The following is a 22,463-nucleotide window of genomic DNA, read 5'->3' as shown; positions in this document are numbered from 1 at the left end:
GAAGGGGAAAATGGAAAATGGCAAATGGCAAATGCTCAGACCATAACCAATGAGGAAATTAATACAAACATAACGGGTGGTGGGCACACAAATTTTTGTAAGATTGCACCGGGTATTCAGCGAAATAATCACAAAATTAAAGAGTGATTAAGGAACCTGTGGATCCACATTAATATGTAGGTACAAACAGTGCTCTTAAGATAAAATCTAAAGCGAAATGAGAGGGTAATTCAAATATGTGTCCAAACACGCTGAATCAGCATTCTTGAATACTGGCACAAAATCAAACATGATCGTTTGCACAACACAGCCTGATGATATATACTATAGTAAATATCATGTCAGACATTTTGTTCCCTTCATATCCATGACAAGGAGAACTAGAGCCCCCAAAACACATTAGAACATCTTGACAAAGTCGATAAATGAGATACTTTGTACAGATAGATCATGTATAGGTAATATCGGTATTAGAACGTTAACAACACTATTAGGAAATTAGGAAAAGGTTGCCTCTATTAAAATGAACCTATATCAGCAGTAGGCATAGTTGTAGTGAGAATTGTAAGAAATAGGACAAGCAAAAGTCAAACAAGCAAAGTGGCTGGCAATGCTATCACTAGGAATAGGGCGTGTCCTCAGAACCAAGTGTGTATAACCTGACATCACAAGCATTGGTCATAGACAATGATCACAGGCCTAGTACCAAGAAGAATATATGTATGACTTCACGGGCAATAAGAAGCTGAGATTGCACAATTATGTGTTATAGACATCATAGGCAATGGTCATAAGTAAGCATGAGCGCAAAACCAAAGGAAATGATAAGATTAGGCAAAGGGAGAAACCATCAGAGGCAATGACACCAAAATCAGAAGCTCTCAATTTTAGTTCGAGCTCCCATGAGTAGAGGGCATCCACATCAGGCAGAAGATCGTGCACCGTTCCATCGGAGATACTGCACTGATTTGTACTGCACAAGAGGCAAAATCTCTTCTTGCCTCACTGTCTATCCTCCATGCATAGCGCCCCCTCAAATTTCATAACTAAGAGGCAACTCCAATGAACAGTACATCCCATTGGTGGCTCCAGAGCACTGAGTACACAAGATAGAGTAGATACAAAGGGAGGAAAAAATCGAACCAACCAACTGACCATTGCCATAGTTATCATGGAAGAGGCAGAAAGTGGTGCAAAAAATAGAATCAGCACTGGTCATGGTGACTATGTTAGCTATCAATATAGTAGGGACATGTAAAAGGAACCATAAAAAAAATAGAACCAAGCAAACCAACCAATCGACCATTGCCTCAGGTATCATTGAACAGGTTGAAAGAGACAGAAAAAATACAATCAACATTGCTCATGATCATTGTCTCAGCCACGGAGAGCAATTGCGGGCGACGTGGACACCCTGAATGAATTTGGGGTGATGTGGCTAAATTTTTCTGCTGAAGGCAGCCTTGTGATTGTAGAGGTAGATGATCACTGCATCGAACACTAAACATTTATTGTGTATTCATCACAGCACTATCCTATTCCCTCAAATTAATCTAACAACAAGAGGAAAGTGTACTCATCATTGCACATGACCAAAATCATGAGCACCGCAGTGCACTACAAACGAGACAAATACAATCGACATGGTGATGTCCTCAGATATATGCCACAAAATCATGAGCACTGCAGCGTACTAAGAAATCAAATAAATATCATTAACATGGTCATGTCATGAAATATATGCCACAACACATAGGTAGTCTCAAGATCCAGCCGATCCGAGAAGGTGACGAACGCAAAGAAAATCTGCAGTAAGGCAACAATAGATCTAGGGTTAAATTGACCTTGGCTTATTGGATTGCTTCTAAATCACAAAGCAATGGCACCGCACATGGCAGATTCAGTGCATTGAACCCTACATAGAGTAAGGAGGGGGAAAGAGAGATAGCGTGTGTGTGAGAGAGAGGGAGGGAGCAAACCAGCGAGCAGACGGATCGAGAAGGTGCCACGCGAACGACGTGCAGGACGCCGCACAGGGGGAGCGGGGTACGGCCAGTGGCCACGGCCACCGGCGTTGCCTGCCTAGGCCGGGCGCACCGTGCTAGGGCTCTCCCGTCGCGCCAGGGGGGCACCTATGTCGGGCTGCCGCCGTGCGAGGGGATTTTTTATTTTTAACACTTTTTTTAAACTAATTCTAAATCTAACACTGTTTTATTTTTAAAAAACTAACACTTTTGGTCGTGCCTATTTCCCTGGTGCGGCAAAACGCCTGCACCGCGCCATGCATGGTGGCGCGACAAGGGGGATGACGTAGCGATGATCGGGGCGCTGACCAGTGATGTGGCAGGTTCTACCGCGCTATAGCCCACGGCGCGACACTGACGCGCCAAGACCCACGACACGGCACTGACGCGCCAAGACCCATGGCGCGGTAGGACCTGGACGCAGACAGAAGCCGACCAGCCTCAATTGCAGTTGAACGAGAGCTGTTGTCGGTGCTGTAAACAACTACGAGTGCTGCCGCGATGCATTAAAACGAATATGAAGCAAATAAATTGAGTATGTGCGCAAGTTGACAAGTTGTCACATAATATTTTCATTGGTTCGACATAAGTCTGACATAACCAACTAAGTCTATAAGTTTTGGATGACAATATTCATTCGACATCAGTTCGACATAACCAACTAAGTCCCAGGAGTGTAAGGATCCCTCATACGCCTCTGTCTCTTCGGATTTGTAGGCAACACATTGGGAGTGTAGCCAACGTCGATGTGGTCACGTTGCCGGTGCGTATGGCTCGTACCCTTCAAGTATATGATATGCACGATTACTTATAATCTTTATGATCGTTAGTTTATGGAGCCTACGTATTTAAATAAACTACCTTTGTTACTACCTGCGAGGCTCCTTGGGTACCAAACGGGGCACCACCTAGCTGAGACATGTCGATCTTGTCCTGCTGCCAAGGGTCCCACTGGTGGTGTTGTATGCGGAAGCCCAGGGGGTCATCGTCGTCGTCATCGTCGTCCTTGTTTGCAGGGTCCTTCCCAGCGCTATAATGTGGTGGTGTACGCATAGCGGAAGTGGCACCTGTTACCGACTGAGAAGAGCCAGCTGGTGTCCTCAAAGAGCCAGAAGACATGGCACCCGACCGCACCAGGTAATCGGGTTCCACCCAAGGAGTGTCCATACAGCTCAACTTCTGAGCTAACTTTCTGCAACTCTGCTTCACCTTCTACATGAATAGACATTAAAGTTATTTTATAAATGCATATGCACTAAAGAAATATTTTCAGAACAGACAAGTTTATGTTTACCTCCATAAAAGCCTCGAGAACGCCTAGCCCCTGCCCTCTAGACTCATGAAGCTGAAACGCTGCTTCGTTGGACAGCCTTGACAATTGTGTCGCCTAGGTACAAAAACGCGGTTGTACAGTTTTAGTACACATACTTAATACTAAATGGATAACAAATTGTACCATTCAAGTATCTTACCACATATCTTTGAAGCGGGGCTCTTTGTAGTTGTGTGTCATCCCTAGTGACAATGTTGTACACATCTTCGATCACATCTTCCTCGTCGTCCTCGTTAATCACCTCCTCAGTGTATGGGGGCTTGATATATGTCCTCGTAGACCTATGAAGCCACCGTAGGTATTCGTCGAAGGTGTGTTGGTCGTGTGGGGGACCCGCATCGACCGGCTACCGATCCCTGGTCTACCACAACTGGATGTACATGTTGTGTGTCACACGCCAATCCTTGGTCTTGTACCTCTTCCTACGATCATACCTACAACAAAATGATTGTTAGTTGTACCATACACACCTCTGAATTGTAGCTTTGTTATTAATCGATAACGCACCCATGTAATTCTTGGTTGGTGGAGTAAAGCGGTGGTAGGTAGCCTATCATTCTTCCAAACTGCCTACAAACCCAGATGGACAAGTTAATCTTGACCACGTGGAAGAAAATAAGAGGGACGTTGCAGCGATACTCGTCTGACTAATCCCTAGTGATAGAACTCAGATAGTCCTAGAGCTCCAGAGCATCCCAAGGACACCAATGCACCTGAACATTTCATAATTGAGTTAGATTGTGATATAGTGTACATCGAACAAGACACATGTATGATAGTAAAGAGAGCGTAACCTAGTGCTATGTCAGGACATCGTGACAGTCCATGTACTCCCTGTACATGCGCCTCGCATTCCCTCTAAATAACTCTACTTGCGTCCAGATATACAGAGCTGTAGGTAGTATATCATGCCCGTTCCAATGCTGCATTGAACACGATAATGAATTAGCCATTAATAATTTCATCATATGTAACTGCCTTGAAGAATATAGTGAACCAAAGTACTTACAGGGAAACCAGTAACAAGGGGCCTCCCAATAGGCCATCGTTCCTAACACCAAACCTGGAGTAGGTAGGAGCAACCCCCAAGGTTCGCATACCCTGAGGTGCGACGGCAAGCAACGCATAGTTGTCGATACATCCATGACAAGACTGTGTTGCCCTAGCTGTACGCCGCTATGTTATCCCATTGCTAGCGTAGTATGTCAAGAAAGATCCAACTGATGGTGTTACCTGAGGCGTCTGGGAATAGGAAAGCATCAAGGAAGTGTTAGAGCCACACTCTAGCGAACCTGTCGATCTGAGCCTCATCAGCCTGTGGGTCCAAGTAATCAAAGCGCTCTGTGATCTACGACGACGAAACACCAGAACTTTTCCTGAAATTCACCCAAAAAATGAGACCCAATGGCTGCAGAAAAACAATGTAAGTATTCAATAGGCTTGAATTGCTCACTTATTTTTCTTGGAAACCTCATCGTCTGGTGGAAGAAAGCCAGTGAACTGAGCCACCAACTCCCTCCAGTGATTGTTGTCAACTATACCTGTCACGGGAAGTCCCCCCAACCGAAGGCCAATGATAGCCTTCACGTTCTGCATGGTCCAGGTCATCTCGCCGTAAGGTAGGTGAAACGTGTGGGTCTCAGGCCTCCACCAGTTATAAGAATAGAATGATTGTTAGTTATCTCAAATTTATTATAAGAATGTTTACGTACAATGAAGGCACTCGCACCTATCTACAGCTGCAGTAAGTAGAGCTGGGTCAAGGGGTGGAAGACCATAGTTAACAGCACAGACAAGCTCGAGGAAGTCGGCGTGTAACGCTCGTCCCACTGGTGCGCCCTGGTGTGCGTGCGAGGACTCAAAGAAGGCAAGGGCACCTCTGTGTCGGTGTTAGTCAAGAAGTGTGCTCAGTGCGGGTCGTCGTACTCCACCTCAAGAAGGGGGTACAACTGGTGCTGCGTGGAAGGGGCCATCATGTTACCAATTGATAAACAAAGGGTTAGAGTATTCAAATTAACATTATGTAGCATTGCAAAATTTGAACTACTTGTTATGCAATAGAAACACAATATGAAAGCACATGTATATATTCAAAGTAACATTAATAGACATATTAAACAACTTCACCAGAAAAATAAGTAACTTCTATGTATGGACCTGCTGCCCTCGTCTTCTATGCCTGTGAGAGTCCGTGGCGCGGCGGGCAGCCACCGTGCGTGGCCGGAGGGGGTGGCGCGCCGGCGTGTAGGCACGGCGGGCGCAGCGTGCGACCGGCGGCCGTGGTGTGCCAGCATTTGTGGCGCAACAGGCGCGTGTGGGCGCAGCGGGCGCCAAAGAATAGGGCAGCGGCATGGCTTCTTGATGCCCCAGCGGTGATCTGCTCACTTTGGGGCAGAGACCACACGCGCACATAGCAGGGTGGTGGCGTGGCTCACTTTTGTTGCCACTGGCGAACTCGTGAAGGAGCCCGACGGCGCCATCTTAGTTCTTAAGGTAAGTGAAAAGCGTCTTACTGATCTTAGGGTTAGGGATTGTTATCGGATTTGGGTAATTTGCATTCCTAGGGTTTGGATTTGGGCAAAAACTGGGGCTTAGTGTTGAAGTTGATTCGGCTCCCCTGCTTCTCGATGCTTAAGCGAAACCCTATATTCTGATTTGGCTTAATGAACTATGAATCAGACAAATCTGAGGCTATTTAGATCTTAACAAAACACTAATTATGTCTTAGGGTTCAAGAATTAGGCTAAGCGGCTTCTCGGACACCAATTGTTAGAACTTATACTTAGACAAGATCTTAATTAACCTAATTACAGGAACGCCTAAACCAAAATTAGCACTTAATTAGGACTTTAATCAATCTTACTCGCTTGAAGATGCACCTAGGGCCGCGATGACCTTCGCCTGCTGGATGCAGGCACACTATCGTCGGATGTAGAGTCGCGGTATGGTTCTAGGCGGCGTCGTTGTGGTGGCGTGCGGGCGCGTGCGGGCGCGGTGGGAGTGGCGTGTCGGCGTGCGTGGCGCAGCGGGCGGCGTGCGGCCACGGCCGGCGGTAGGCGCGGCTAGGTGGGCAGGCGCGGCGGCGGGCAGGCGGACAGAGGGAGGACGGCTCGCGAGCGATATTTACCTGGGACTGCCGCACCGTGAGGGATGGCGCGGCACTGCCGCTCCTAGATCAGTGGCGCGGCAGACCCTGCCATGTCACCGGTCAGTGGCCCGGTCGTCGCCACGTCATCCCTCTCGTCGCACCACCATGCATGGCGCGGCACAGGCGTTTCGCCGCGCCAGGGAAATAGGCGCGACCAAAAGTGTTAGTTTTGGAAAAAAATTAAAACAGTGTTAAATTTAAAAATAGTTTACAAAAAGTGTTAAAAATAAAAAAAAATTGGGGGGCGGGGCGGGGGGAGTGACGACGGCCGAGGCCCGGTGGTGCCGCTACACCGCACACGGGGCAGCCGTCGTCCTGCTTGCGCGCAGCGCGGGGAGCAGGCGGCGCTCCAGCCCGCCCGCTGCGCCGCCACGCCGAGGGAGAGGGAGAGAGAAAGGGGAGGCGGGAGGGGAGGGGGTGCGGACGGGAGCCGCGGCGCAGCGGTGCGGGCGGCGTGGAGGCGCAAGCGGAGGCAAAGGCGTGGCGGACGGGACGAGGAGCGAGGGAGATAGAGATGGAGGAGGCGAGGAGATATTCTGGGCATGCTTAAGCGCATGAGCGGCCAACCTAGGCCACGAGAGCAATTGCGGACGACGTGGACACCCTGAATGAATTCGGGGTGACGTGGCCGAATAAATATGATGAAGGTTACCTTTGCTTTAACGGGGTAAATGACCAGTGCATTTTCTTCTACCGGTGTCATTTCTTCTAACGGATGGGCACAAGGTTCTTAAAAGTTGGATTAGACGGCGTCCGATCCATGTTGCATGGAAGACGGCATGCGTTATCACCGCAGATAATTTTTTTTCCCATCTGGCTGGTCTAAAACTCTAAATGAAATTTTTTAAAAAACATTTTTTTACTTTTATGTGGATTCGTCTCATATCGAGTCATTCTAAAATTCACACGTACTTCAATTCATCAACTGTATATTGACTGGAATTGGATCAGTAATGGCCACGAGCTAGCATAATGCAGGATCGAACAACTGATTACGTGCTGCTGAAAGAGCATTAAGGCAGGAGTAAGTGCGAACTGATTAATTGACTAGGCATTGTAAGGTTATTTGGACATACTGCCTATGCCATGTTTTTCTTGTCTTGATCCCTAATCACCAGTACCAGCAGGAGGCAGCAAAACAAGTTCCGTGCGTTGGTGCTAATCGATTGAGCCATCCAGGTGACGAGGTGGCTCTCTCAGGACAACCGCATCGAGGTCAGATATCAGTGTCCCTTAACTTTCGTGACCAACGGTGATAGCTCCCGGTCTTGTGACACTGTGATTAGCAGCAGATACGGTGGTTGCCTGAATGCATCCAAATAACCAACGCCTGGCCTCAGAAGCGTCTCTCGGGGCACAAGATACCTCCATCTCTTGCGAGGGTACAGGGTGGCCTGTTTTGCAAGCTCCACATATGAGTCGGCTCTGCTGCCGACCAATGATGGCTATGACTGCGATGTGTATAGTCTGCTTCCTTTCACTAAGTGTGCGTTTGGTTCGAGAGCGAGGTTGAATGGGATATGACCATCCATGGATGCTGAGATAAGGATATCCATGATACATCGATGGATATGATGAGCCTTTTTCTGTTTTGTTGGATGGATGAACGTGGATGGGATGAGAATAATTTGCTAATTATATCTATTATTTAAAAATAATAACAACTAATTAGACACTAATAAATATGCACTAATACTAATTTGTCATGATAATCACTAATTAAAAATAAAAAAATTAGCACCACTAATATCTTAATTAGCACACAAAACATGCACTAATCAATATATTAGCAATTATCAAAATTAATCCTACCATCATAATTACTAAGTAATAATATAACATACTTATAATTCTTAATTTATTTACTAACGACAAAGATTAGAAGACATGGATAAACTTATCCAGCAGATTTTTGTGGGTGAGTTGAGTTTATCCAGCATCTACGACGAATATTCTCCTATGGTGAATATCTCTGTCCAAGTCGTCCGCAAATTAAACGCTGCTCATCCATGGACAGCTATATCCTATCCAGACATATCCACTGTACCAAACGCACCCTAAAAGTCTCTAAAACTGAGATTCCAATACTGTTGTTTGTGTGGGTCCGATCGAGATCGCCTTGTCTTGGTGTAGCACGTACCAGCGGCTTTCCGCAACGGTGAAGTTCAGAGATCAGAGGATGTCACGTATCCGTCGTCACGCTCGGGCCGCTGGGGAACCGGCTCCCATTTGCAGCTGGACTAGCGTGAGTTCACGGCGGGGACTTCGAGCATCTCCCAATATTTTTTTTCTAAAAACATAAAGTTTTATAACTCCTAAAAAATATTAGAAAAAATTAAAAAAAAACATTTTTAAGAGTTTTTAATAATCCACTCCTGAAATATAGAAGACAATTTTACATCAGGAATCCTATATTATTTCTAAATTATCCTAATCACTTTTATATATTCTTTCTCTATTGTACACTTGTCTGTGTTTCGGACCGGGGGATCCTAAACCAACTAGTGAATTTGTGCTGCGTGTTTCCAATCCCGGATGGTGATGCAAAGAGACACAAGGCTTATACTGGTTCAGGCAATTGGTGCCCTACGTCCAGTCTGAGAGATCGATCTTGTATTCCTTGCACCAAAGTGCTTGTAGTAGGGGGTTACAGGCTAGGTGAGAGAGGGAGCTAGTCCCAGGTCTCGGCGTGGAGTGATGTGGGCGGCTTGAGACGTTGCTCTCAGGCAGCAGGGAAGTGTGCGTGTTATAGAGTGTTGCTTTGGTGGGTGCCCCCTTAGAGATGGCCCAAGTCCTTTCCTTTTATAGTTGAAGGGAGGACAAGGGTAGTGCATGTGCTAACTATACGGCGTCGTGCAAACGGAGGCGGCGTGTCCGAGCCCTGTAGCCCGTTCCTGTGGCGGTGTGGTCGTCGGAGTGGTCCGTCCTTGGAGCGCTGGGGCGACGTGCTGGTCACATCCGATCATGTGCGTCATGGGAGCTCTAGGGCTGCCTCGAAGCGGGCGCGGCGGTCAGCGTGCGGGTCGCTGTGTATTGACTGTGCGCGAGGCCGAGGCTCGGTTGGTGGCGAGGCAGAACCATGGTGGGGGTCTCGGCGGACGTGAATCTCGAGATGGCCGAGGCCCTGACGTAGAGTGCCGAGGCTAGGAGGGAGCGGTCAATCTGGTATGCTGGTTTGGAGGCGATGATGGCCTAGGCCAGACTTCCCATGCCGCGTTGTCTTCGGGGCGTGTGTTACGGGGCACAGTGTGGCGCCGGCCCTGATCGTGGGCACAGTGCCAGAACACAGTGGCCGGTGATCCACGCCACGCCTTGTCTTAGCCGGCATGGCGTTGATGCGACTTCTTGTCCCGTCGGCCACTCCGTGGTGTCGAGCCGTCGTCCGGCTGAGATTGCGGGAGTGGTTGACGCATTAATGGGACGTGACATGCTGTCGGGAAGGCTGGTCGAGGCGGGAGCGACGGGTTATTGACAAGCGAGCCTCGAGCGATACGGAGAATAGCAGTCTTGTTCGAGGCTGTACGCACGGGGCCTCGGGCGAGACGGAGATTGGGATCCTTGCCGAGGCCTCTCGCGAGAAGCCTCGCGCGAGGCGGAGATTTCGTCAGGGTGTCGAGACCTCCCGTGCGAGGCCTAAGGCGAGGCGGAGAGCCTGTGGGCTCGTACGGGGCCGGTGATGAACCCATGGCTTACCTTCTGGCTTTGTTGTTGATGGGATTTAAGTGATTCTTTTGGTGTACGCTCGGGGTACCCCGTTTTATGGTACCCGACAGTAGCCCCCGAGCCTTAGGAGGAGTGCGAGCACTCCTCCTGAGGTTTTGTCGGGACTTGGCTTGCAGCCACTCCTGTAGGGATTGTGTTTTGTTTTTTCAGGTTTCGGTGGGTGCGCGCGAGCGCACCCACCGGGTGTAGCCCCCGAGGCCCTGGAGGAGTGGATTTTACTCCTCCAGGGGCTTTTTTCTTGTTTGAGTGAGGAGTTTTTATCGTATTTGCCGAGCCCACAAGTACGAGTTCGGGTCGCGGGGTTTCGGCAAGGTTGCAGGGAGAGCCCCCGAGCCTCTGCACCAAGCAAGAGGGCGATCAGGGGTGCCCCTGACTTTTTGTACGACCCTCACGCTTCCTTTTCGCTCGGAAGGAGGGGTGGAATGTGCCAGGCTACTCTCGGTGGGCACGAGCGTTGGCACTTCCGATGAGCTGTTATCGGGTAAGTCCGAGTGGAGGCCCGCGCCCCGTTCGCTAAGGGACGGCTAGTGGTCCAGAGACGCACTCCAAGGGTACCAGAGGGTTTCTCTAGTGGGTGCCGAGGCCGTTCGCTGGGCCCCGGTGGCTCGGTGCCTCCCTACGGTGGGATCCCATTCGGAGACCTCCCTGCCGGTCTCGGACATGACTTAGGACGCCCCGGGCGATTGTTTGCTTGGGCCTTGTCATTCGTGGGCTCGCCCATAGTCATCCCTGACTTTGTTGCCCTGGGGCAGCTGTCGAAACCTCAGGGGGGCCAGCCTTCGAACCCGTGGACCGTAACGGGCTCGGTGCCCTTTATTGTGTTGGTAACGAAACTTCTAGCGCGGGCTTAGGTCATTTGTCTTTATCTTGGGTGCAGGAGGTGCCCCCGAGCCTCCGCCCGGAGCGAGAGGGCGGTCAGGGGCCCCCTGGCTTTTTTGTTCGACCCTCACATATCCTTTTCGTTCGGATGGAGGGGTTGTTTGTCGAGCCCATTCGGGTGCGAGCCGGAGCCGCTGGGTCTTAGCAAGGTTGCAGGAAGAGCCCCCTAGCCTCTACACGGAGCGAGAGGGCCGTCAGGAGTTCCCCTGGCTTTTTGTACGCCCCTCGCGCGTGAGGGTTTGTTTGCCGAGGCCCCTTTGGGTGCGAGCCTAGGTCGCAGGGTCTCGACATATCTGTAGGAAGGGCTCCCTAGCCTCTGCACGAAGCGAAAGGGCCGTCAGGAGCTCCCCTGGCTTTTTGTACGACCCTCGCGCTTCCTTTTCGCTCGGAAGGAGGGGTTGTTTTGCCGAGCCCCCTCGAGTGCGAGCCGGGGTCACTAGGTCTTGGCAAGGTTGTAGGAAGAGCCCCCTAGCCTCTGCACGGAGCAAGAGGTCCATCAGGAGTTCCCCTGGCTTTTTGTACGACCCTCACGCTTCCTTTTCGCTCGGAAGGAGGGGTGGAATGTGCCAGGCTACCCTCAGTGGGCACGAGCGTTGGCACTTCTGGTGAGCTATTATCGGGTAAGTCCGAGTGGAGGCCCATGCCTCGCTCGCTAGGGGACGGCTAGCGGTCCAGAGACACACTCCAAGAGTACCGGAGGGTTTCTCTAGTGGGTGCTGAGGCCGTTCGTTGGGCCTCGGTGGCTCGGCGCCTCCCTACGATGGGATCCCATTCAGAGACCTCCCTGCCGGTCTCGGACACGACTTAGGGCGTCCCAAGCGTTTCGCTTGCTTGGGCCTTGGCCCCGTGTGGGCTCACCTACGGTCGTCTCTGACTCTGTTGTCCTAGGGCGGCTGTCAAAGTGGAGATGAAGGCGGCGGAGGCCTCGGTGGCACCCTTGGTTCAAGGCCCGCCGTTATTGCAGGAAAGCACCCAGGAGGTAGAGGTCCTTCCGATCTCCTCCGACGATACTTCTCAGGCGTAGGAGATGGCCGGCGCCGAGGTGGCCGGTGTCATGGAACAGCCGGTTCCAACCCCGGGCGAGGGAAGCTTGGCCCTTGCGCGAGTACGACCCGAGCCCCACGGGTGGGATCACCCGCGGGTCCTGTGGCAGAGCCGGGATGACCCTAGAGCTAAGCCCATGTTTGCCCTCGAGGACACGGCCGAGGGCGGTCACTGGGACACGTTCGAGCAGTATCGCCAGCTGGTGGAGCGGTCATTACGGACGGCGCTGTCCGTGGTGGCCAATGATCTGCCCGGAGTCGCCCAGGTTCGTGCTTTCTTTTCTCATGCGGTGGTCTTTTTCTGAGTTTTCTTTGTAGGGATTGACCCCTATTCTGTTTCCCCCAGGAGCTCGAGACCCGGTCTCTTGGGAAGTCAGTCTTTCTCCGGCGGGAGAGGGACGTCTGGGACCAGCTTCAGCGGCAGAAGGGCCTTCTTGGAGGCACCAACGAGCTCCTGTCGGCGTGGAGCGCAGAGGTGGAGGACCTCCACCTTCGTTGTGCTGACACGAAGGTCGAGGCGGCCACGGCTCAAGAGCAGCTCGCCCCTGGTGGCACGGGTCAAGGAGTTGGAGGAGGAGCTCACCCGCATGGCCAGTGATCGGGATGCCTTCAGGTCTCGAGCCGAAGAAGCTACGGCCTCGGGCAAGGCTCTTGCTGGGTAGCTAGGGGCGGAACAGAATGCGCACCAGCTGACGAAAGGCGCTTTGGATGAGGCCCTTGCAGCGGCTGAGGCCTCACGAACCGAGGCTGTGGTTTGGAGGGGAAAGGCCGAGGGTGAGTCCTAGTCCCCTCGTTTTATTCGCTTTTTCTTATGTTCGCTCCCTAACTTCGTGGTGTGACGCAGAGCTGGGGAGTGAAGCTTCTAGGGCGGCCGAGGTTTCTCGGGTCGAGGCCCAGCGCTTGAAGGAGAAGGCTGAGGCCTCTCGGGTCGAGGCCCGTCGCTGGGAGCTGAAGACCAAGGGTGAGTTTCGTAGGCTTCCGTCCTTATTTGGCTTGTTTTTCCTCTTGTTCAACCCCATTTCGTTTCTTGTGGTGTAGAGTTGGAGGCAGAGGTTACCCGGGCAGCCGAGGCTTCCAGCGCGGTGCAGACAGTGCTCGAGACCAAGATCGGGGAGCATGAGGCGTTGAAGGGTGCCGCCCGCACCACCTGTGAGGCCTTGGAGGTCTCGGGGGTTCAATCAGGCAGCTCCCTTGGGAGCCGTCTGATTGCATTGAGCGGTCAAGTGCGCGAGCGGCTCCGAGGAGCGCTGCATACGGGCGTCAAGCGCGCACTGGCCATCATCGCCTCGCACTACGTCGGTGTTGACCTCCAAGCCATCAGCGATGGCTACGTCTTGCCCGACGATGACGATGAGGCCGATGAGGTGGTGATGAAGCTGTTGGAGGCGGCGGAAGGCCCTGGCACGGCGCTGGCAATGTTGTTTAAAGAGGAGGTGGTCCCTCCCCTGCCGTCTGCCGATGCCGGAGGTCCTGAGCCTTGACCTGGGCCCAAGCGGCCATGTAAATAGAGTAGGAATTAACTTTGTATCGTAATGCTTGTGGCCGTCGAGGCCTTTCTTTTAAAGTACTCATGTTTCTTTAATCGTTTGTCTTGTATTTCCGAGCCTCTGCCCTCTTGTTGTCTCTGATCTGATTTCTTTGCAAAAAAACCTCCTTGGAGCCTAAGTCGTCCCCTAGGCGAAAGGTGGTGAGGGAGCGCCGTAGCCCAGAGGCTTAGGCCGTCTCGCGACTCTACTGGCCTTCTGGCCCTGAGACGGGCTTTTGGTCCTTAGGTTTTCCGCAACTGATTCGTCAGAGCGTGCTAGAGGGTTTGGCGTAGGAATTTTTTCGAAAAACGACTAAAAGAAAATGGTGCATGGGACTTAGGGGGAATCCCCCATCTAGCCCCCGAGGGAGATTCGGTTCTGCGGAGGCAGAGCCGAGTCTCCCTTACAGTGTCATCGTATTGCCGAGACCAACGATAGGCTCAGGGGGGGGGGTTCTCAAAAAATTAGAACAACTAAAGAACGCTTTTCCATTGTATTCTAAAAAACAATATATACAATGCTTGGAATTTTAAGGGTAAAAACGACGTAGTTGTTCTATATTCCAAGCGTTGGTGAAGATTTCACCCTTCTCGTTGGCTAGCTTGTAGGTTCCGGGCTTCAGCACTTGGGCGATGATGTACGGTCCTTCCCATGGTGGGGTCAGCTTGTGGCGACCCTTGTTGCTCTGCGCCAGCCTCAACACCAGGTCGCCTACCTTCAAGTCTCGTTTTTGGATGCGCTGGGCCTAATAGCGCCATAGGGTTTGCTGGTATTTAGCTGAGTGCAGCAGCACGATGTCTCGGGCTTCCTCCAGTTGGTCGAGGGCGTCCTCTCGGGTGGTACGATTGCTGTGCTCGTTATAGGCCTGTAGCCTTGGGGAACCATATTCCAAGTCAGTGGGGAGGATGGCCTCGGCCCCATAAACCAGGAAGAAAGGCGTGAACCCCGTGGCTCGGCTTGGAGTGTTCCTCAGGCTCCAGATGACCGATGGGAGTTCGGTGAGCCATTTCTTGCCAAACTTCTTCAACCGGTTGTAAATTCTTGGCTTGAGGCCTTGTAAGATCATGCCGTTGGCACACTCTACTTGGCCGTTGGTCCTTGGGTGTCCTACGGCTGACCAGGCCACACGGATGTGGTGGTCGTCGTAGAACGTCAAGAATTTTTTGCCAGTGAATTGTGTCCTGTTGTCGGTGATGATGGTGTTAGGGACTCCAAACCTGTGGTTAATGTCAGTGAAGAACAGCACTGCTTGCTCGGATTTGATTCAATTGATCGGACGAGCCTCGATCCATTTGGAGAACTTGTCGATTGCTAACAGTAGATGGGTGTAGCCCCCAGGGGCCTTTTATAGAGGCCCGATCATGTTGAGCCCCCACACGGCGAATGGCCACGTGATGAGGATGGTTTGGAGGGCTAGGGTCGGGAGATGTGTTAGCCGAGCATAGTACTGACATCCTTCGCAGGAGCGTACTAGCTTGGTGGCGTCGGCAACCATCATCGGCCAGTAGAACCCTTGGTGGAAAGCATTTCCTATGAGCGTTCGAGGCGCCGCATGGTGCCCGTAGGCCCCTGCGTGCAAGTCCCAAAGCAGGGCTCGGCCTGCCTCAGCGGTGATGCATTGTTGGAGGACACCGGAGGGACTTCGCCTGTACAATTCGTCATTGTAGAGGACGTAAGTCTTGGCTCGGTGCGCAAGCCGTCGGGCTTCGGTCCTGTCACTAGGAATCTCCCCCCGATCAAGCCAATCAAGGAACGGGATTTGCCAGTCCATGTCCTGGTCAGTTTGGGGAGGCTCGGCGTTGACTTCCATGACCTCGGGCTTGGTCGAGAGAGTCTCGGCAGTGGAGGGGGCGTCGAGCCCCGTCGTGGGTTCGACAGGTGGGCCCTCCTCTACTACTAAGATGTGGTCAATGGAAGGTTTGTGGAGGTCCCTAGCAAAGACGTTCGGGGGGACCGGAGCCCGTGCCGAGGCCATCTTTGCCAGTTCGTCGGCGGCCTCGTTGTACTTCCGTGCGATGTGGTTTAGTTCGAGACCATTGAACTTGTCTTCTAGGCGGTGTACCAACTAGCAGTACGCCTCCATTTTGGGGTCGAGGTAGTTTGACACCTTCATGACCTGATCGACGACGAGCTGCAAGTCGCCCCGGACGTCGAGATGTCGTACCCCAAGTTCAATGGCGACTTGCAAGCCATTGACGAGGGCCTCGTATTCGGCCATGTTGTTGGAGGCGGCGAAGTGGAGCCACACCATGTAGCGCATGTGTACTCCGAGGGGTGAGATGAAGAGGAGACCCGCGCCTGCCTCGGTCTTCGTCATAGACCCGTCGAAGTACATGGTCCAGCATTCTGTCTGGACTTAAGCAGGTGGTAATTGGGTGTCGGTCCACTCAGCCACAAAATCGGCCAGTACCTGAGACTTGATCGCTTTCCGAGGCACAAAAGTCAAGGCTTCCCCCATAAGCTCGATGGCCCACTTGGCTATCCTACCTGAGGCTTCCCGGTTATGGACTATCTCTCCCAAGGGGAAAGACGATACCACGGTCACTGGGTGGGACTCGAAGTAGTGACGCAGCTTGCACCGGGCTAGGACTACAGCGTAGACCAGCTTCTGGATGTGGGGGTAGCGTGTTTTAGTCTCGGAGAGCACTTCACTGATGAAGTAAATAGGTCGTTGGGTGGGTAGAGCATGCCCTTCTTTCTGCCTTTCTACTACTACGGTAGCGCTGACCACTTGGGTCGTTGTGGCGACGTAGAGTAAGAGGGCCTCGTCCCTGGCCGGTGGTACCAGGATGGGAGGATTGGTGAGCAGCGCTTTAAGCCTGTCGAGGCCTTCTTCGGCCTCGGGGGTCCAAGAAAAGTGCTTGGATTTTCTCAAGAGTTGGTACAGAGGCAAGCCTTTTTTGCCAAGGCGCGAGATGAAGCGGCTCAGGGCGGCAAGGCATCCCATGACCCTCTGCACTCCCTTGAGGTCTCTGATTGGTCCCATGCTGGTTACGGCCGAGACCTTCTCTGGGTTGGCTTCGATGCGGCGTTCCGAGACTATGAATCCCAAGAGCATGCCTCGGGGGACCCTGAATACACACTTCTCGGGATTGAGCTTGATGCCCTTCTCTCTAAGGCATTTGAAGGCTATCTTCAAGTCGTTGACGAGATCCTTAGCTCTTCTGGTCTTGACCACGATGTCGTTCACATAGGCCTCAATGGTTTGCCCAATGTGGTTGCCGAAGACCTGGGTCATGCACCGCTGGTACGTGCCCCCTGTGTTTCTGAGGACAAAAGGTATAGTCACATAGCAGTACATGCCGAATGGGGTGATGAAAGAAGTCGCAAGCTGGTCGGACTTTTTCATCTTGATTTGATGGTAACCAGAGTACGCATCGAGGAAAGACAGGGTCTCGCACCCCGTAGTGGAGTCAATGATCTGATCGATTTGAGGTAATGGGAAGGGGACTTTTGGACAGGCTTTATTCAAACCGGTGTAGTCTACGCACATCCTCCATTTCCCATTTTTCTTCCTAACTAACACGGGGTTAGCCAACCACTCTGGGTGGGACACTTCCTTGATGAACCCGGCCGCCAAGAGTTTCTGCACTTCCTCGCCGATGGCCCTACGCTTTTCCTCATCGAATCGGTGTAGGCGTTGCTTCACCGGTCTAGAGCCAGCCCGGATGTCCAAGGCATGCTCGGCGACCTCCCTCGGTATGCCCGGCATGTCCGAGGGACTCCATGCAAATATGTCAGCATTCACACGGAGGAAATCGACGAGCACGGCTTCCTATTTGATGTCGAGGGTGGCGCTGATCCTCAGCGCCCGGTCGTCGGGGCAGGCGGGGTCGACCAGGACGAGCTTGATGGCCTCCGCGGGCTTGAACGCCCCTGCACGACGCTTGGAGTCAGGCGCCTCGCCACCGAGTTGGTCGAGGTTGGCGATGAGGGTCTCGGCCTCCACGAGAGCCTCGGCGTACTCGATGCACTCGACGTCGCAGTCGTATGCATGTTCGTACGTGGACTCAATCATGATGACACCGTTGGGACTCGGCATCTTGAGCTTGAGGTAGGTATAGTTGGGGACTGCCATGAACTTGGCGTAGCACGGCCGCCCCAGGATGGCGTGGTAGGTTGCCCAGAACCCGACCACCTCGAAGGTAAGGACCTCCTTGCGGTAGTTGAGGGGGTGCCGAAGCAAACGGGAAGATCAATGCGCCCGAGGGGTCGCGTGCGTTTCCCCAGCACGATGCCGTGGAAAGGTGCGGTGTCGCCTCAGAGCCTCGACCGATCAATTTCTAAGAGCTCCAGGGTGCCGGCGTAGAGGATGTTGAGGCCGCTGCCTCCGTCCATCAACACCTTAGTGAGCTGGGTGTTGCCTACGATTGGGTCGACGACGAGCGGGTACTGTCCAGGATTCGGGACATGGTTGGGGTGGTCATCTCGATCAAAGGTGATTGCCTCCCGAGACCGGTCGAGGTACCGAGGAGTGGCCACCTTGACCGAGAAGACCTCTCGGTGTTCCCTCTTTCGCTGCCGCGCCGTAAGGCACGCCGAGGGTCCGCCAAAGTTCATGAAGGTGTTGTGTACCTCGGGGAACCCATCGTCCTTATCATTGTCCCGGTCGCCGGCACCTTTCTACTTGGGGTCGTCGTCGGGGAGTCCGAGCCTGGCATAGTAATGCCGCAGCATGGAGCAATCCTCGAGGGCGTGCTTTACCGAGCCCTAGCGGTAAGGGCAGGGTTTCTTAAGCATGTCGTCGAAGGGCCTGGGGCCCCTAGAGCCTCAGGGATTCTTGCGTTCTGCGGCCATGACCAGATTGGCCTCGAGGATGGCCCGCTTCCCCTGGCGATCCTTTTTCTTTCTTTTGGGGAGGTGGGGAACCGAGGCCTCGGGGCCTCATCCCTCCGCTTCCCCTTGGCGTCGTTTTCGAGGAAGATGGCCCCTACAGCCTCCTCGCCTGAGGCGAAGTTGGTGGCGATGTCGAGGAGCGCGACAGCCGAGCGCGGCATGTTCCAGCCTAATTCTTGGACCAAGTCTCGGCAAGTGGTGCCAGAGAGGAAAGCCTAGACGATCTCTGAGTCACCGACGCTGGGCAACTCGGTGCACTATTTAGAGAAGAGCCGGATGAAGTCTCAGAGAGACTCGTCTGGTTTCTGGCGACAGCTCTTAAGGTCCGAGGAGTTTCCAGGGTACACGTATGTGCCCTGAAAATTCCCGACGAAGATCCTAACCAAGTTGCGCCAGTCGTGGATCTGAGAGGGAGGAAGGTGTTTGAGCCAGGCTCGCGCCGAGTCTGACAAGAGCAAGGGGAGGTTGCGGATGATGAGCATGTCGTCGTCCACGCCACCTAGCTGACAAGCCAAACGATAATCGGCGAGCCAGAGTTCGGGATTGATCTCACCGCTATACTTCATGAGGTTGGCTAGTTGTCGAAACCGGGCTGGGAACTGAGCGCTGTGGATGGACCTACTAAAGACCCGCGGACCAGGCGGTTTAGGAGAGGGACTGCGATCCTCCTCACTGTCATAACAGCCACCTCGGTGTGGATGGTAGCCCCGGGCGGGCCCCTCATTGTCATGGCGTCGTCGCCTGCTGACCACCTCATGGTCTGCCTGCACCTCGTGTTGGTTGCCGAGGCGGTCGAGCTGCCCGGGGACCCCGTGGGCTGTTGGCGCCCGAGCGGGCTCGGGACGAACCGAGGCCTCCCTATCCTACCGAGGTGGTGCCGAGGGGAGGTCCGAGGCGGCTCCGCGTCGCTGGGAGGCGGAACTCTCGGCCTGCTGCACCACGACGGTCTCGAGGAGATCTCGGAGCTCGCCGCGAACCCGTTGTCCTTCCGTGGTAGAGGGCTCGGGCATCGCGCGCACTAGCATCGCTGTAGCTGCGACATTCTGGCTAGCATGATTGAAGGTTGGGGGACGATCGTCCCCTTCGTCGTCATTGATGCGGTGGTGCACGTCGCGGGCCCGCCATCAGGCTCTTCCACCGTCACCGCGGCCCTGCTACTCCTGCTCGAGAGTGTTTCGGAGCTGTTGCAGAAGGAGTCAATCTTGCTCGACCTTGGCCTGAAGCTCACGGAGCTGCTCCAGGTCCAGGCATCGAAATTGTCCGAGGGCAAGGTTCTCATTCCGTGCTGCCGGTGGGATGGTTTGTGAAGGTGTGGCATCGCCCGTTCCCTGATGAAGTAGAGTACGGTTGCCTACCCCCTCGTCCTCATCGCCCGTGCTCGGCATCCCAAGTCCGATGTGGAAGCACTCACGAGTGGGATCGTAAGTACCTTCATCGTCAGAGTCGGAGTAGCCAAAGCAATAGTCACTTGTGGCCAAGAAGTGGCGCATGGTTTCACGGTCGTGGAGGTCGGAGAAATCCGCTCTGGCCCATGCCTCATCCTCCTCCGAGGAGTCGGTGTGGGTTTGGGTCGACGCGGTGGTGTCGAAGTCGAGAGCGAAGTGCTGGCGGCGTCCTGAGAGATCCACGTGAGTGGAAGCGTAGGCGTAAGCATAAGAGGCGGCGGCATTTCTCAACCCGAAGGGGTATGGAGATGGTGCCGTCGCCGGGCTCTGCTCCGCCGGGGTTGGCTCCTCAGGGAGTGGTGGAGCGGAGCTTGATGACGGGGCATCGCCGGGTGCCACCGATGTTTTTCCCTTGTCCAGGCTCAGGCTAGACAGGTCCCCAACCAGGGACCTTGCGCCGACAGCTGGTCGTAGGATACCGGCGGAGAGCGGCGAATCGCCCTAGGTTCACATAGCGTCGGGGTGATCCTGCTCACGTCGTGCCTGGCGAGCGCGGCGAGAGCGGCCGCTCGGGCACCGCCTGCGCCTGGGCTGCCGGTGCGTGACGTCGTCATCAGCAGGCGGGGCTTAGGGTGTGAGGAGTACCATGTCGTACTCGTGCCCTAGAGACATGAACTCTAGGCTCCCAAACCAGACCACCGTGCCGAGACACAGCGGTCATACGGGGTCTGCCATCCGAAACTTGTTGGGATGACAAAACTGACACATAGAGCCCCCTACCTGGCACGCCAACTGTCGGTGTTTCGGACTGGGGGATCCTAAACCAACTAGTGAATTTGTGCTGCGTGTTCCCAATCCTGGATGGTGATGCAAAGAGACATAAGGCTTATACTGGTTTAGGCAATTGGTGCCCTACGTCCAGTCTGAGAGATCGATCTTGTATTCCTTGCACCGAAGTGCTTGTAGTAGGGGGTTATAGGCTAGGTGAGAGAGGGAGCTAGTCCCAGGTCTCAGCGTGGAGTGATGTGGGTGGCTTGAGACGTTGCTCTCAGGCAGCAGGGAAGTGTGCGTGTTACAGAGTGTTGCTTTGGTGGGTGCCCCCTCCTAGAGATGGCCCAAGTCCTTTCCTTTTATAGTTGAAAGGAGGATAAGGGTAGTACATGTGCTAACTATACAGCGTCGTGCGAACGGAGGCAGCGTGTCCGAGCCCTGTAGCCCGTTCCTGTGGCGGTGTGGTCGTCGGAGTGGTCCGTCCTTGGAGCGCTGGGGCGATGTGCTGGTCACATCCGATCCTATGCGTCATGGGAGCTCCAAGGCTGCCTCAAAGCGGGCGTGGCGGTCAACGTGCGGGTCGCTGTGTATTGACTGCACGCGAGGACAAGGCTCGGTTGGTGGCGAGGTAGAACCATGGTGGTGGTCTCGGCGGACCTGAATCTCGAGATGGCCGAGGCCCTGACGTAGAGTGCCGAGGCTCGGAGGGAGTGGTCGATCTGGTACGCTGGTTTGGAGGCGATGATGGCCTAGGCCAGACTTCCCATGCCACGTTGTCTTCGGGGCGTGTGTTATGGGGCACAGTGTGGCGCTGGCCCTGATCGTGGGCACAGTGCCAGAACACAGTGGCCGGTGATCCACGTCGCGCCTTGTCTTAGCCGGCATGGCGTTGATGCGACTTCTTGTCCCGTCGACCACTCCATGGTGTCGAGCCGTCGTCCGGCTGAGATTGCGGGAGTGGTTGACGCATTAATGGGATGTGACATGCTATCGGGAAGGCTGGTCGAGGCGGGAGCGACGGGTTATTGACAAGCCAGCCTCGAGCGATACGGAGAATATCAGTCTTGTTCGAGGCTGTACGCACGGGGCCTCAGGCGAGACGGAGATTGGGATCCTTGCCGAGGCCTCTCGCGAGAGGCCTCGCGCGAGGCGGAGATTTCGTCAGGGTGTCGAGACCTCCCGTGCGAGGCCTAAGGCGAGGCGGAGAGCCTATGGGCTCGTACAGGGCCAGTGATGAGCCCATGGCTTACCTTCTAGCTTTGTTGTTGATGGGATTTAAGTGATTCTTTTGGTGTACGCTCGGGGTACCCCGTTTTATGGTACCCGACAACACTTTCATCAGGAATCATTTCCTACTTTTTATTCTTTTCACACCCTTCTATCTTTAGATTGGCCGACAAACACGTGCGGAGAGAGAAGATATGCGCGACTCAGAAGCGCGTAACTTTACATGGAACATGGTGACTTTTTTCAAGTTCTAAAAGATTAGGATGATGGATTAGGAGTTGTTGGAGATGAGTTTCTCCTTATCTTGCTAAAAATAAGGATTAGAAAGGGATTTAGGGAACTCTAGGAGATGCTCATGCTGGATTAGCTCATACGCAAGTCAACTGCGAAATAAATAACTAGTCCATCACGCGCGTCCTCACGCGCGCCGGCAAATCACCTAGTTAAGGCCACAACTTTATCTATGCATATACGATAAACAACAATAACAAGGAAAAGCAAACAGTGCCAAAAGCAAAAGAATGGCTACACAAATTGGAGTGGAAATAGGCAAACTGCCAGGAAAAAA

The 22,463-nt window shown here is 53.5% G+C and overlaps 1 protein-coding gene across 1 annotated transcript; it reads right to left on the bottom strand.

Moving 5' to 3' along the window:
- Positions 1 to 17,451: 17,451 nt before the first annotated feature.
- On the bottom strand, positions 17,452 to 17,754 carry LOC136544280 (uncharacterized). The gene has a single exon (XM_066536497.1). The coding sequence runs from the start codon at positions 17,752 to 17,754 to the stop codon at positions 17,452 to 17,454; it is 303 nt and encodes a 100-aa protein (XP_066392594.1).
- Between the last annotated feature and the right edge of the window lie 4,709 nt (positions 17,755 to 22,463).

This window comes from Miscanthus floridulus, chromosome 3, assembly GCF_019320115.1.
Source record: "Miscanthus floridulus cultivar M001 chromosome 3, ASM1932011v1, whole genome shotgun sequence".
Lineage (NCBI taxonomy): Eukaryota > Viridiplantae > Streptophyta > Magnoliopsida > Poales > Poaceae > Miscanthus > Miscanthus floridulus.
Note: the sequence above shows the minus strand (reverse complement) of the source record. Positions and strands in the feature narration are given on the sequence as shown.